This window comes from Bubalus bubalis, chromosome 21, assembly GCF_019923935.1.
Source record: "Bubalus bubalis isolate 160015118507 breed Murrah chromosome 21, NDDB_SH_1, whole genome shotgun sequence".
Classification (NCBI taxonomy): Eukaryota; Metazoa; Chordata; class Mammalia; order Artiodactyla; family Bovidae; genus Bubalus; species Bubalus bubalis.
This window is the reverse complement of record NC_059177.1, coordinates 43,125,286-43,140,169: the sequence shown is the minus strand read 5'-3', so window position 1 is coordinate 43,140,169 and position 14,884 is coordinate 43,125,286. Positions and strand designations below refer to the sequence as shown.

The following is a 14,884-nucleotide window of genomic DNA, read 5'->3' as shown; positions in this document are numbered from 1 at the left end:
GTGGGCCAGAGAAGAGCCAGGGCAGGTTCTTGGCCTGGTACCTTGCCATGGGCCCTTGGCGAGCACAGCACTCTTTTACTCACACCGGTGCCTTCTCTAACTGTCACTCATCTTCCCTCCTAGGCACTCGTGACCCCTGACAGCGATAAGAACAAGACATACTCTGTGGAGTATCTGCCCAAGGTCACCGGACTGCACAAAGTAAGATAAGACATCATGGCCTTTGCTTGAATGCTCTCTGTGCTTGCTTCGATAGATGCAGAAGAAGCGTGGTTTTCTTAAGTTCGCATCTATTTATCATCTATCTATCTATGGTTGCACTGGATTTTCGTTGCTTCTTGCAGGCTTTCTCTTGTTGTGGCAAGTGGGGGCTTCCTCCAGTTGCGTTGTATGGGCTTCTCATTGCGGTGGCTTTTCTTGCTGTGGTGCATGGGCCCAGTTGCTCCATGGTACGTGGGATCTTCCCTGACCAGGGCTTGAGCACTGGCAGGTGGACTCTTCACCTTCGGGCCATCTGGAGAGTCCCTTAAATTCTCTTCTGATTTCTCTTTCTGTTTATACAAGTATCCATGTTCATTGTCAAAAATCTCGGATCCCTGTGAATCAAACTTGAGATAATCGCTACTCCATGCAGATTGGTTGAATTCCATTAAATTCTTTGCAGTGTCGTAAGATTTTTCTGACTCCACCGAGATGACTAATAACTGGAACTGCAAGCCTGGAGTGTAAATGCTGAGCTATGGGCTCTTTGTCTTTAGTGCTTCCTTCAGTATCCCTCTTCACAGTGCTCTGGAGGCTCTGTCAGCATCAAAGCCTGGTTGCGGAGAAGGCCAGCTGACTGGAGTGGAGGCCAGTGGCCCACCCAATCTGATAACCCTAAGAATTTAAAAGATGAGGACTTCGACTCAAAGTTTAGATAGAAATCTGTCTTATGTCTCAAATCCATGTATCTGAAAATGATCTTGTTCCTGTGAAAAATACTTTGACTCTTAGATTTGAAATCCTGGAACTCTGCATGATATTCCACAGGGACAGTGGTCCCTTTTGCAGCTGCCTTAAAGAATCTGGTGTCTAGAGACTGAAGTGCTTGTGCGTATGCCACTATAGAGGCTAGTCTAGGCATGTCTGGTGTGTTTTAGTTGGCTAAAGGCCTGATGTCCCAGGCCCAGCTGTGTGGTTGGTAGAGTCGGATGGGGGTCCCACGGAGGCCGCTTCCCCGGAGCCCCTGGTTCCAGGACCTTCGTGTGTATAATCAGGAAGATGGAGGAGAAGGTGGTCTCACTGAGCAAGAAGTGATGATGCCTCCCCTGCCTGTCATTTGTAGGTCACAGTCCTCTTTGCAGGACAGCACATCTCCAAGAGCCCATTCGAGGTGAATGTCGACAAGGCCCAGGGAGATGCCAGTAAAGTCACTGCGAAAGGCCCAGGCTTGGAAGCTGCCGGCAACATCGCCAATAAGCCCACCTATTTTGACATCTACACAGCAGGTAGCACCTCTCCTCTTCCAGAGCCAGAGATAATCCTTAGAAACCTGAGATGCTGGACGTTTTGTCTTTTGAATCAACAACAAAACTACAAAATTAGCTTTTTCAAATGTGTTGGTTATATGTCTAGATTTTTCAAAACCAGCTTTTCTTCTCTAAAATCTCATACTCAATCTTAACTTTGATTATTAATAATCAATTTCTGACTTGACTAAATAAATACTCCAAAGAGACTAAGGTTTAACAATCATCTCTTGGACCAAATTCTATGCAAGGTCCGGTGGGAAGGAGGGGTAAGCAAAGGAATGAATAAAACACAGTTCTTGAATTTTCAGCTTTCTTTTCAATATAGAAATTTTAGGAAATAGGGATTGTGGGAAAATGAAAGTTGGTTATGACCCTCCTCCCCATAAGCAACTTTCCTTTCTCCACCTTCCTTATTTCTGCTAGGAAACAGGTCTGGGTATGCATCTTCTGAATGCCTCTCTGTCTCCTGTGGTTTGAATTTTATACCTGCTTTTGCTCTCATCAGCAGGGAACTTTCTAGAGGGCGACTTGGACTCATGGCCTGTTCTCTCTCTCTCCTAGGTGCTGGTGTGGGCGACATTGGTGTGGAGGTGGAGGATCCCCAGGGGAAGAACACCGTGGAGTTGCTCGTGGAAGACAGAGGAAACCAAGTGTATCGATGTGTGTACAAACCAATGCAGCCTGGCCCCCACGTGGTCAAGGTTTCCTTTGCTGGGGACACCATCCCCAAGAGTCCCTTCGTTGTTCAGGTCGGGGAAGGTGAGTGCTGGGGTAGCTGACCGCCTCTGGTTCTGGCATTCAGGCTGGCTGTGCATGACAGGGCCCAGCACTGAACTCAGACTTGTCATTTTGCTGCCAGGGCCCCTTTGGCAGGAGTATCCTCAAGACATTAATACTAGTATCTAATTTGTCCTCAAGATACTAACACTAATAGCTTCCTACACACTGTGCAGTGACCTAAGTGCTTTACTTATATTAACCTGTTTAATCCGCCCCCAAAACACGTCTGCCGGGATTCGTGGTCCTTACTGAGAGATACAGGATGGAAGCTGTGTGAGGAGAGGGTGTCTGTGGCTGAGGTTAACAGCAGGGACATGGCAGGTCCCCTGTGGCCTCCTTTACTGGCTGTCAGGCAGATAGCACGATAGCAGCTAGTCACGACACCAGCCACGGTGACCCAGGGGCTGTTGCTGTTCCCAGTGGGCGCCTGAGACACTGAGGCTTAGGTGTCGTAAGGTATGAGTATGGACTAGACCAGTGGTCCCCAACCCCTGGAGCCGGGCTGCACAGCAGGAGGTGCTCGGCAGGCCAGGGAGCAAAGTTTCATCTGTGTTTACAGCTGCTCTCCATTGCTTGCATGACTGCCTGAGTTTTCCCATCTGTCAGGGCAGCGGCAGCATTAGATTTCTTATAAGAGCATGAATCCTACTGTGCTTGAATCATCTCCAAACCACTCGCCTCCACCCCGGGCCATGGAAAAATTGTCTTCCACAGAACTAGTCCCTGGTGCCCAAAAGGGTTGGGGACCACTGGATTAGATGTCAGTAGGAATAGAACCGTGGTCTCTGTCAGCTACTTAACTCCCGCTGCAGCCAGAAGCATGTATTTTTCTCTAATGTTAGACTCTGTCCTTCTGACTTAGTTACTCTCTTTTTTTTTACCCCCAACTCTGCTGCCTTTTCTAACCAGTACTTGCCTTTCCTGTTCTGTTCTGTGCAACTGCGTCTGCAGACCTGGTTTCCTCTTCTGAATCCTGCCTCTTGGCCAGCGTGGAGCCTGAAGCTGCTGGCTTCCTAGTGGAAAGCACTGGGCCAGAGGCATCTCACTGGGTAAGGGCTGGTTGGGTGGGCATCTCTGCCAGTCCTTGCGCTGCCTCCGGTGTCGACCGGGCCTGTGCTCTTCATGACCGTGGGAAATTGCAGTGCAGGTGTTAGCCCCACTTGTCTGGCCAGACCCCAGACTCACTCTCTGATTACATCTACACATCTCTAGGTCATCTCAAGATGCTGGAAAATCCGGTAGTTTCCTTCAAACTTTTTAGTTCCATTTAGTATTTATATGAACTGAGCAGTTATCCTGCTGATGTTGAGACTCTTGCCCATACTCAGGATTTCCATGACTTTTATTTTTTTAAAGATACATTTAAACCTTCCAAGGGAAGTCCTGTCATCCTGTTGTGACTTATTTCTGGTATGAGCAACTTCTCTCCCCTTGACAAAGAGGGAAAAAAATAAACATATTCAGAAACAGAACTTCATTTGACACAATGCAAGAAAGAATATTGAACAGCTTTCCTAGTTTTAATGATATTTTCTGACTTCCTTTCACTTGTAGATTACTTTTTTCATTGCTGGCATATCCATCTATCACTTGTACTAGTTAATACTTAATAGAGTTTTTCTGTTGATGTACTGACCCTTCCTTCCTCCACTTAAATGATTTTATAATAAACAGTCTTGTCTTCTGGAGTCTGTGACCCCCTAGTGTATAGAGGGAGCCTGTCAAATATACAGTGTCAGGTTTGGAAAGGAACAACCTGACATTTTACCCATTAATCTCCCATTTCTGTATTTAATGAGAAGGTTGCTCATGTTACCAAAAAAGTCCCAGGCACATCGATGTCTTTTTTATCAACCTTCGACAAACCCCATGGAATCGTTTTGTGAACCTCTTATGTAGGAATGTTAGAAGCTACCTTTGCCCTAGACTTACAAGTTTAGGTATTTTAACTGGATCCAGAAATCAAATTGAGAGTGGAGTTGACTCCTAATTATAGGGTAGCCACCTGCATTCCAAGGACCTTGTAACAGCACTGAAATGTTTGTCTGCCTTGGTCGAGGTGGGGTTGATCTGGTCTTTTTTTGCACCATCCTCTGGCTCTTCCTGCGGAACAGAACAACATTTAGACTTTTAGAAACGACTGATCCAAAGTTTGGAACCAGGTCAGATGTTTTCAAGTGCTGCATTTTCCAAGTAGACCTGAAAAAGCCCAGTCTTCCCAATTACTGGACCCTTGAGTATGGCAGTGAAGTTTGAGCAATGTCCAACCCCAGGTCTTAACTCTCTTTTACCACCGAGAGGATAAATGCCAGGATTCAGCAAATACCAGGAGTCCAGCGAATTCACGCTGTGCGTTCCTGCTTTCTTTGCCAAAGTAACTTTTCCCCAGTCCCTGGACAAAGTTATATTGTGTCTTTATTTGCTAGCCTGGTGTGCTCCCTGAACGAGACCCCTGGTCTCGGGCAGCTGCTGCACACTCTGCAAAGCAAACATTTTCTTGGCGGGTGGCTCAAAGTTACCTTGGCTTACTCAACTCAGACTAAAGAATAAAAGATTGAATTGATGTCGAAACTGTGCTTGCAGCCTGCAATCCAAACGCCTGCCGGGCCAGTGGCCGAGGCCTGCAGCCTAAAGGCATTCGCATCCGAGAAACTGCAGACTTCAAGGTTGACACCAAAGCTGCTGGAAGTGGAGAGCTCGGCGTCACCATTAAGGGTCCTAGTAAGTGCTCCTTTGCTTCCGTGTCTCAGTGTGATTTCAGCTTAACTTGACAGCCATGACATATGGGTCTCATCACACAGCCAGTTCTGATCAATTTATCCCAGAGAGCTGTGTCAGAGATTGGAGGCTCTCTATGCTCATGTAGAAGGAAACGGATTGTTTAGTAATGTCTGCCCTGGATGTGGGAACAGTGTTGGATTGACAGCCTCACATTATGTTAGGGCTTCCGGAAAAAGAAATAAATATTGGACCTGGAACAGCAACATGAAATGGCCCATTTTTTTTAATCTGAGGAAACCTAGGCTCAGAGAGGAAGGGTCTTGTCCACAGTCACAAAGCTTTTAAGCATCTGAGCTGGAATTCAAGCCTGATCTCCAAAGCCAGTAATTTTCCCCTCTACAGGTTACATTTTATAGACAATGAAATTATGGCAGATACCTAATTACTTTGATGAGTGCTTATAGAAGGAGAATAAATTCCCTACGATTAAGTCTTCTCCGTAGATAAATGCCACCTGTGGAAGAGTGCATTGCACCTTGCAACTCTCTCACTCTTTCTTGAGAAAGGAGACAGGAGAACAGGTATCTATTCTCTTCATGAGTTCCCCGCCCTGGGTCAGAGAAACAGCTCGACATTTTCCGGTTGTGAGTGCAGTAGCCTCGGCAGTTTTACTCCCAGGCTTTGTAAATCCTCGCTTTCTCTTCCGGGACTGTTCTCACTCAACTATGTTCCTAACAGGCTGTGGCAGGAGTGTTCTGAGCTCCAGAAAGTTAATATTTGATCTCAGAGCACTGAGTTTTGGGGCAGCTGTGCCCTGAAGGCAGCCAAGGTTCTAGACTGCCCAGACCTGGAGTCAGGCTGCTCTGGGGCTGGCCTCCCTCTTGGCTTGTTGCTACAGGAACTGAGGAGGCGTTCTTTTTTTTTTTTTTCCTGACCTTGGATTCTTACTTGACTAAATGGCTTTCCCAGCCAAACCTCAGGGCTCAACATAAAACAAGTTCCTGCCTGATGGCTCAGTCTGGAGTTTGTGAGGTAGCCTCTGAAACCTGTCCTCTTGGAGATAGCATACAAGAGCTTTCTTGCTTTCATTGTCCAGCTTTAGTTGCAAAGGATATGCCAGGATCCTAATGCCAAATACTCATAAGCATTTACTCCTACAATTTTTAAAAACTTTTCTTTGCCTTTTTTATATTGGAATGTAGGCTTCCCCAGTGGCTCATTGTTAAAGAATCTGCCGATGCAGGAGACATTGTTGATTAACAATGTTGTTCTATTAGTTTCAAGTATTCAGCAAACTGATTCAGTTATATATACATATATATCTATTCTTTTTGAAGTTCTTTTCCCATTTAGATTATTACAGAATACTGAGTAGAGTTCCCTGTGCAATTTTTGTGGGCAGCTAAAAAGGATGGCTTTTTGATCATTGAAAACTATTACCAGCCCCAGGGCTTTAGGACCTCACAGGCCCCTCATACATGAGAAAGCTTTCTAAAGCCAGTGAGCTGGGAAATCTTCCATTTCCCCTTACTTTGAAGTAGACATGTTTTTGGCTTTGGAGTAACCTCCCAATTTGGGGTGGGGGAATCCCACACTCTGAGACCATCCACGTGGTTTTATTTTGTGGCTGTTGCTGTCTTTCTGTTCCTGTCTTGTGAATTCTTGTTCTGAGTCTGGATGCCTATTGGAAAGACGGTGTGCTTCCTTCCCACAGAGGGTCTGGAGGAGCTGGTGAAACAGAAAGGCTTTCAGGATGGAGTCTATGCATTTGAGTATTACCCCAGCACCCAGGGGAAATACAGCGTTTCCATCACGTGGGGGGGACACCACATTCAAAAGAGGTGAGTCTCTAGCCGGAATTGTGTCGTCTCCCGAGGCATGCTCGGCCCAGGACAGGCTTGTGGTGCTCATTTCCCAGGCCGCAGGAGGGAAGGGGAGCTGCTCTGTCAAAAGCTTTTTTTTTTTTTTTTCTTTTTTCAGAACAGTACACAGTCATTTGGCCTGTTCTCAAATGCAGCAGAAAGTCGCTGTGGTTTCAGCTGCCTCGTTTCAAATCAAAAGCTGGCGGTTTAAAGCTGTGGGGAGGCAGACAAGCCAGGAGGAACAGTGATACAGAGCAAATGGGCTGTGTGTCTATACCCCTAATTTAAACAGATTCTCTTTCTTTCGATGTGTGCCTCTCTGTTCATGAATGCCATGGGTAAAATGGCAGAATCTGCTATGGTTGACATTAGAATCCTCGCTGTGAGTGCGGTCAGGATGCGAGGGGCACAGTCTATAGCTTTGCCTTGTGGGCTTCACTTGCCTTCCCTGTATTCACATGCTTTCCAGCTTTCCTGGGGGCAGCTTTAGGCTCTGAATAAATTCCATTTACTTCAAGAGATGTCTGTGTATATTTTAAGCTTCTGAGAATCTAAGCAATGTTTTTTAAATCTCCTGTGCCGAAGTTAAAGCACGTTTATTCATGTTTGAGATAAAGCATATTCAACCCAGTTTTTTTGTTTTAGCACCAGCAGCAGATGGAATGTAGGCACTCGCTTGGCCTTCCAGGGCTCACAGTCTGGTGTGCATACAAGGCAAATGACCAGGATAGTGCCAGGCAGTGTGGTTTGAAACAGTCCTATTACATGATATTGTTGACATAACAATGGTTGTGGGGGAACCTGTATGGAGGAAGGGCTTGGCTGGAGCTTGGGGCTGCAGATAAAAGGATAAGGCCAGTGGAAAGAGCATGTATAAAGAGCTTGTGGTTGTATGTAGCCCTTTCTTTGCTTCTCTTTAATGCTTCCTCTGTTCCTTTCCTTCTAGCCCTTTTGAAGTTCAAGTTGGCCCTGAAGCAGGCATGCAGAAAGTCCGTGCATGGGGACCTGGCCTCCACGGCGGGATTGTGGGGCGGTCAGCAGACTTCGTTGTGGAGTCCATTGGTTCTGAAGTGGGGTCTCTGGGTAAGTGGAAGTGGCTTCTGGTGGCTGAGATTGCAGGGTGACTGGGTCACGTGTTAGGCTGTGTATTGAGGCCTCCTCTGAGCTTCACTACCCTGAGCCTCCTGGCCTCCTGATCACCCAAGACCATCTCTGGATACTCCTGATGAATTGCAGTTCCCATGTTCTGCTTGTCTTCTGCCTCTGGCACCGGCATTCATTCATCCACTAGACCATGAGGGCAAAGGCTGCCTGTGGATGTTGTGCCTAAAACAGTACCTGGAAAATAGTTGACACATGGTGGATATTATTGACTGATCCTTAGTTTAGATGAATGAATGAAGTTTGCTGAAATTAGAAATTTGGAAAGTGAATACTCTTTGGAGCATAGTTGAGTGTATTTTAAGTAAGCATCTGATGTAGATTTGATCATTTTAGAACAAGGGTCGGCACCTCTCCCTGTTAAGGAACAGATAGCAAATATTTCCGTATTGAAGGTCAGATCTGGTTCAACAGCTTAATGACGTCTATGTTAACAAATAGAAATAAGCAAAGAGGAAAAATTAGGAAATCAGATTTAATTTTTCTGTTTAGAGAAATGATAAACATCTTAGTATATCCTTATAGACTAGAAGCAGTATTAGACCTTTCAGTACATCCTTCTAGACTTTATTCCTGTACATAGGCATACAAATGTTGATCTGCTGCAGAAGTATCTTTATGTTTTTCTGCCTCAGGCGAATATAGGACTTGTCTCAATTTCCCATGGCATCTATGGAAATCCAAGGCGTGGATATAACTACTGTTAGGCCCTTCAGCAAAATAGCTGAAGAGTTTTGCTATAAAAACAATGCTGAATATATATCCTTGTATCTAACTGTTTACACACATCCTTGGTTATTTCCTTCAGATAAAAGCCCAGAAGTGGATTTGGTGGGGGCAATGGGTGGGTATTGTTTTAAGGTTTTTGGCTCATGTTACCATATTGCCAACAGAAAGATCTGCTGGTTGACCTTTCCATTCAATGATGTTTAAAAAAAATATGTAAAATCCAACCTTCCATCTCTTTTGAAGACTTAGTAAGCTCGATTTTGTGGGAAAGGGACCCTAGCAGATACCAATCTTCTGGCTAGCACTTGGTTTTCAGGGAGGCAGAAGGAATGGGTTGGTAATAACCCAGACTAGATACCTTGTAAACAGAGGGTCTTCCCACCCCGTCCCCAGGGTTTGCCATTGAAGGCCCCTCCCAGGCAAAGATTGAGTATGACGACCAGAATGACGGGTCGTGTGATGTCAAGTACTGGCCCAAGGAGCCGGGCGAATATGCCGTTCACATCATGTGCGACGATGAGGACATCAAGGACAGTCCCTTCATGGCCTACATCCACCCGGCCTCGGGAGACTACAACCCGGACCTGGTGAGTCAGTGCGTCGTGTTTGTGTCCCCTCTCCTCTGGCTCCTGGCATCCTTTCCCGTGCCCACAGAGTTTCCTTGTGTAGCCTGTGAAGAAATCACAGAGAAGAGCCTTTTAAAGCTTAGGAAGTTTCGAAAAAGACCTGAATTAGAAGCCTGGTAGTACCTCTTAGTGGTCTTCCCACGTGGTTCAGTGGTAAAGAATCTGCCTGCCATGCAGGAAATGTGGGTTCGATCCCTGGGTTGGGAAGATCCCTTGGAGAAGGAAATAGTAATCCACTCCAGTATTCCTGCCTGGGAAATCTCATGGACTGAGGAACCTGACAGGCTACAGTCCATGGGGTCGCAAAGAGTTGGACGTGATTTAGTGACTGAAAAACAAGTACCTTTTGGTACATTTCTAACATGTGGCAAGTAACTTACCTCTCTGGCTTCTGTATCTTCCTCTATAAAATGGGAATGATTCCAGTGGCTGCTTCCTACAGTTTCCGGCATGATTCAAGGAGGTAACATGAACAAAACCAGCTCTTATTAGCATAGTGCCTGGCCCACAGAGGGGGCTCCATAAGCTGCTATTTTTCTTGTACCCCAAGCATCCCATTTCAGTTTTACCATTTTCTATAGGTATTATCTCAAGGTGCTCCTTAGATAAAGACTTGCTAATTTTTACCCCCACCTCCCTTTCTCTTAAGCTGGAGCAGTGTTTGCGGTGTCTTCAGGAGCTTCTCTGAATCGTTTAGCAGGCTGATAAGCATGAAGTCTGAGCCAGCTGGGCTTTCAGCGGCACCCCCACCCCCCACGTGTGCTGTTTTTGGCCCACATGGACAGCTGACCATAGGCTGACATCAGTCCAGCCTGGTAGCTGCTCGTCTTTGTCCAGCTGCTGGTTCTTTGCTCTCTGGGGGCTGCAGGCTGTTGGGATGTTGTCAGTGGGAAAGGCTCTGAACCCCCTCCAAGCAGGAGCGTTGAAACTGAGCACAGCTGGAGGTCTGTGCACTGGTTACTGCACACATTAATACAGGGAGCACGGGCTGGTGTGGGGCCAGGTTTTACAGTTTTTCTCCTGCATGTTTTTAAGTTCCAGGTTGCGTGTGTGTGTGTGTGTGTGTGTGTGTGTTCAGTCGCTCAGTCGTGTCTGACTCTTTGCGCCTCCATGGACTGTAGCCCACCAGGCTCCTCTGTCAGTGGGATTCTCTAGGCAAGAATACTGGAGTGGGTTGCCACTTCCTACTCCAAGTTCCAGGTTCCGTAGCATTTTAACTACATAACCATCCTGTTATGTAGGTACAGTAAGTCTCTTACATACGAATGAGTTCTGTTCTTAGAGCACTTTCCTAAGTCAAAGGATTTATCCTGGGTGCCTCACTAACACAATCAGCTCTATGGTGCTGCACTATAGTAGGGCTACCCAGGTGGCGCAGTGGGAAAGAATCTGCCTTCCAATGCAAGAGACGCAAGAGAAGCAGGTTCGATTCCTGTGTCAGGAGGATCCCCTGGAGGAGGGCATGGCAACCCACTCCATTATTCTTGCCTGGAGAATCCCATGGACAGAGGAGCCTGGTGGGCCACAGTCCATGGGGTTGCAAAGAGTTGGACACGACTGAGCATTCATGTATGTATGTACTGTGATAGATTTATAATGCTTTTCACACAGATAATATGTACATAAAAAACAAACACAAAAAATAGACAGTTTTAACCATACAGTATAGTACCTTGAAAGGTGCAGTAGTACCTTACACCAGATGACATACAGGGGCTGGCACGCATATTCCCATCTTTGAAAGTTCACAACTTGAAAGTTCATGTGTAGAGGACACTGTACTGTGAAGCCAGACATAGTTTCCTCTCTCCCCCTTCCCTGGTCGCCAGTCTTCTGATAGTGTAGTTAGCGCATTACAAAGAAAGGGAATCACTATTGGCCCTTTGCCCCAGGTGCAAGCCTACGGGCCAGGTTTGGAGAAATCCGGATGCATTGTCAACAACCTGGCTGAGTTCACTGTGGATCCTAAGGATGCCGGAAAAGCTCCCTTAAAGATATTTGCTCAGGTAAGTTTCGACCTGCCACCTGTGCAGGTAATTGTCAGGTAATGGGATACATATAACAGCGAGTGATCAGTCCCTTGGATCTTCGGTTTCCCCATTCACACGTTGCAAAAAAGATTATTTATCTCAAAGGGTTTATGTGAGGACTAAAGGGGATTCTAATATGTAAAGCAGGGTGCTTTTCTCATCTTTATGATTTGTGTTCTGTGAAAATCAGGCTTGTCTGTTTCAGATCTCCCCTTAAATGTCCTTTAGTGTGGCTGTGATGGGAGGGTTTGTAAACAAGAGTGTAGCAAATATGTTTCTCTCATTTAATTGAATTTTGGCCCCAGGATTTAAAGGCAGGAATCACAGTTAAGAAGCACTGAGTGACCATGGCTTTCCTTTGGGAGACCATTTGTTGTTAGCAATTAAAGATAATAAATGCACATAGTGTTTTATCACTGGTGTTCACTGTATTGAGAACATGGCCCATCATAGGCGCTCCGTGAAATTTGGTTGGATGAGTGAGTGGTGATTTGGGAAGACCCATGGCCCTGTTTGATGGAGACAGTGTGAGAGCCAGCTCTGTACTTGGCCCCTGCTCTTCTGCAGGATGGGGATGGCCAGCCTATTGACATCCAGATGAAGAGCCGGATGGATGGCACCTACGCCTGCTCATACACCCCAGTTAAGGCCATCAAGCACACCATTGCCGTGGTCTGGGGAGGTGTCAACATCCCGCACAGCCCTTACCGGGTAGGTTATGAAGTGGAATGCTGGTCATGGTATGAAAAAGCCCGGTCCTGAGGCAGGTCTGGGCTCCATGCTTGATGGTCAAGGCAGATACATGGAAACACCATGCTTGGTGTGCCTTGGAAGATGGCGTGGCCAAAAGGGCCGGGTGCTGTAGATTGTCCCCACGTATAACGTTCTAACAACTGACGGTGTCTTTACTGGGTCCACATGGAGAAGAACTTGATTACAGCTTTTGTCCCTGTCCTCTCTAGGTCAGCATCGGACAGGGTAGCCATCCCCAGAAGGTCAAAGTGTTTGGGCCAGGAGTGGAGAGAAGTGGACTGAAGGCACACGAGCCTACTCACTTCACCGTGGACTGTACTGAGGCTGGTGAAGGTGAAAGGGGTTTCTACCCAGCGCGCTCCTTGTTGCTTCTTGGGAAAGAAGTTCTCTTTGTAACGTTTCAAGGGCAATGAACTTTGAACGGAGAAACAGTCCACCTGAATAGATGATTGTTCATCTAATGAGTGTCTGAGTCAGTTCGGTGGTGCGATCTTTGCTAATCCTCCGTTCCTGCTCCAAAACCCTGATTTGAATACCATCCCTTTCTCGGGTCACTTACTGGAAAGTTCCCAGCTGCTTTTCTGGGGTGTGAGCTTGAGCTGGAAGTGATTGCATGGGACGTGCCGTTTCTTGTAAATCAGTGCTAATAGGCTGGTCTATTCCAGGTGATGTCAGCGTTGGCATTAAATGTGATGCCCGGGTGTTAAGTGACGAGGAGGAAGACGTGGATTTTGACATTATTCACAACGCCAATGATACGTTTACTGTCAAATATGTGCCTCCTGCTGCTGGGCGATACACTATCAAAGTTCTCTTTGCCTCTCAGGTGTGTGGGCAAGGGTTCTTTCTGGCCACCTGTGTGTGTATTTCCTTTTTTTTCTTTTTTTTTTAGCAACAGAGAAAGTATCTTGAGAACTCTGCCCAATAGTTTTTCTCTCTGGTTGCTTAAAACCAAGAAGGAATAACAACACCCAAAACTAAAGTGTTACCACTTTCTAATGAAAATAGGGATGCATAGTCAGTCAGTGGTTGAAAGCCAGGCTCTGGAAAGAAGTTAGATTTTTATAAACTATCATCAGGTTTTTGAATGAAATGTAATGAATTTCTAGATTGTGTTCTACTTCATTGTCTTTGAAACAATGACCTTGGCCTCAGCCTTAATAGGAAGTGTTTAGAAGTTTCAAGTAGGGTTCATATTTACATGTGATAATGAAGACCAGGAGGAGCAGTACCCGTTTTAGGAACCATGGAATCTTGTTGATTCAGATGCATCTTACATAAACATAGGGGAGGAAACTCCGTGCCTCAAATATTGGTCTTGAGTTGGCTTCATCCATTTGACCTGTCCTGCCTTTATAGTGCAAGGTGTTGTTTTTTTTTTTTTTTTTTTTCCTAACATCAGATTTATTATATTTTTAAAAATATTTTGCCAGGAAACTTGACATTTGTCATCATAGTTGCCCGACCAGGGAGCAAAGCCATTGCCCCTGCAGTGGAAGCATAGAGTCTTAATCACTGGACCACAAGGGAAGTCCCTGCAGGATTCTTTTGGAAGCATTACAGTCAGTGCCTTGCTAATCAGTTCCTTGCATTCCTCAAACCCTAGCTCTCTGCTGTCCTTGAAGGACATTTCCTTCCTCTGATCCCATGTATTATTGTTTGAGGTTTTATTCTTGTTAGTGTTTCTGCATCCTAAAAGTACTCAGCATTTGGTATTAAAGGCTGAGAGTTTTCAGGGTGGTTTGTGGACACTCAGGACCTCTAACTGTGAGGTCAGGGATCCAGGGATTCAGGATGGCCACTGATGGCCCTTACCTGATGCTAGCATGTAACGACTTGACCGATCATTACTCAGAAGTTACTCACCACCCGCTAGACTGGAAGTGCTGAGGTGTCTCCCTCTTTGCTTTGGGCAGAAGTTTAAGCTCAGGCAATGGCTTCAGGGACTTTCCTCCTGAGACTGTATCTCTGCTACAGGAAATCCCCACCAGCCCTTTCAGAGTCAAGGTCGACCCTTCCCACGACGCCAGCAAAGTGAAGGCAGAAGGCCCAGGGCTCAGCAAAGCAGGTAAGAGGGCGTGTGCGCGAGCTCACCCTGGAAGCAGTGGGCCCAGGGCCGGAAGTGACCTGCCTCCCCTAGAGCAGGCGCTCTGTCTGGGCTTCAGTTCAGCAGAGGCTGCGCTCAGCTGAGCTGCTGGCGTGGCTGAGCGCCAGCCCCTGTCTCCACCTCCTGCCTTCTGGAAGCTGCTGTTGATGAACCTGTCAGACTGGTTCTAAAAGTGAAACTCCTCCAGCTGAGCCTGTCTCCTCACTTCACTGTCTCCTCCCAGGTGTGGAAAACGGGAAGCCCACCCACTTCACTGTGTACACCAAGGGGGCCGGAAAGGCCCCGCTCAACGTGCAGTTCAGCAGCCCTGGCCCTGGCGACGCCGTGAAGGATCTGGATATCATCGATAACTATGACTACTCTCACACCGTTAAATACACACCCACCCAGCAGGTAGGGCCCTGCCTGCCTGGGCTGGGTCACTTTAGACACCAGGGGATAATCTCAGCTCGGATCTGTGCTCCTGTGTGAGAGGAAGAGATTCACCCTTTCCTTATGAACCTCTCTAGGAACGCCGACACAAAGCCTGGCTGGTTCTACCAGGAGGGCCTGGTGGCTTCCCCAAGTACCGGCATGAAGCTTGCCGTCCCTCCCCACCCCAATT

At 46.7% G+C, this 14,884-nt stretch overlaps 1 protein-coding gene across 8 annotated transcripts in view; it reads left to right on the top strand.

Annotated features, from left to right (window-relative positions):
* The window catches only part of FLNB (filamin B), a 139,445-nt gene that overhangs the window by 71,624 nt on the left and 52,937 nt on the right, over window positions 1-14,884 (top strand). For all 8 annotated transcript variants that reach the window (XM_025272811.3, XM_025272810.3, XM_025272809.3 and 5 more), the window contains exons 6-18: window positions 124-201; window positions 1,325-1,487; window positions 2,073-2,270; window positions 4,875-5,012; window positions 6,727-6,853; window positions 7,821-7,957; window positions 9,158-9,351; window positions 11,283-11,396; window positions 11,988-12,131; window positions 12,383-12,506; window positions 12,839-12,999; window positions 14,151-14,241; window positions 14,504-14,673. In XM_025272811.3, the coding sequence (XP_025128596.1) occupies window positions 124-201; window positions 1,325-1,487; window positions 2,073-2,270; window positions 4,875-5,012; window positions 6,727-6,853; window positions 7,821-7,957; window positions 9,158-9,351; window positions 11,283-11,396; window positions 11,988-12,131; window positions 12,383-12,506; window positions 12,839-12,999; window positions 14,151-14,241; window positions 14,504-14,673 (1,839 nt within the window). The remainder of the gene's footprint in view (window positions 1-123; window positions 202-1,324; window positions 1,488-2,072; window positions 2,271-4,874; window positions 5,013-6,726; window positions 6,854-7,820; window positions 7,958-9,157; window positions 9,352-11,282; window positions 11,397-11,987; window positions 12,132-12,382; window positions 12,507-12,838; window positions 13,000-14,150; window positions 14,242-14,503; window positions 14,674-14,884) is intronic.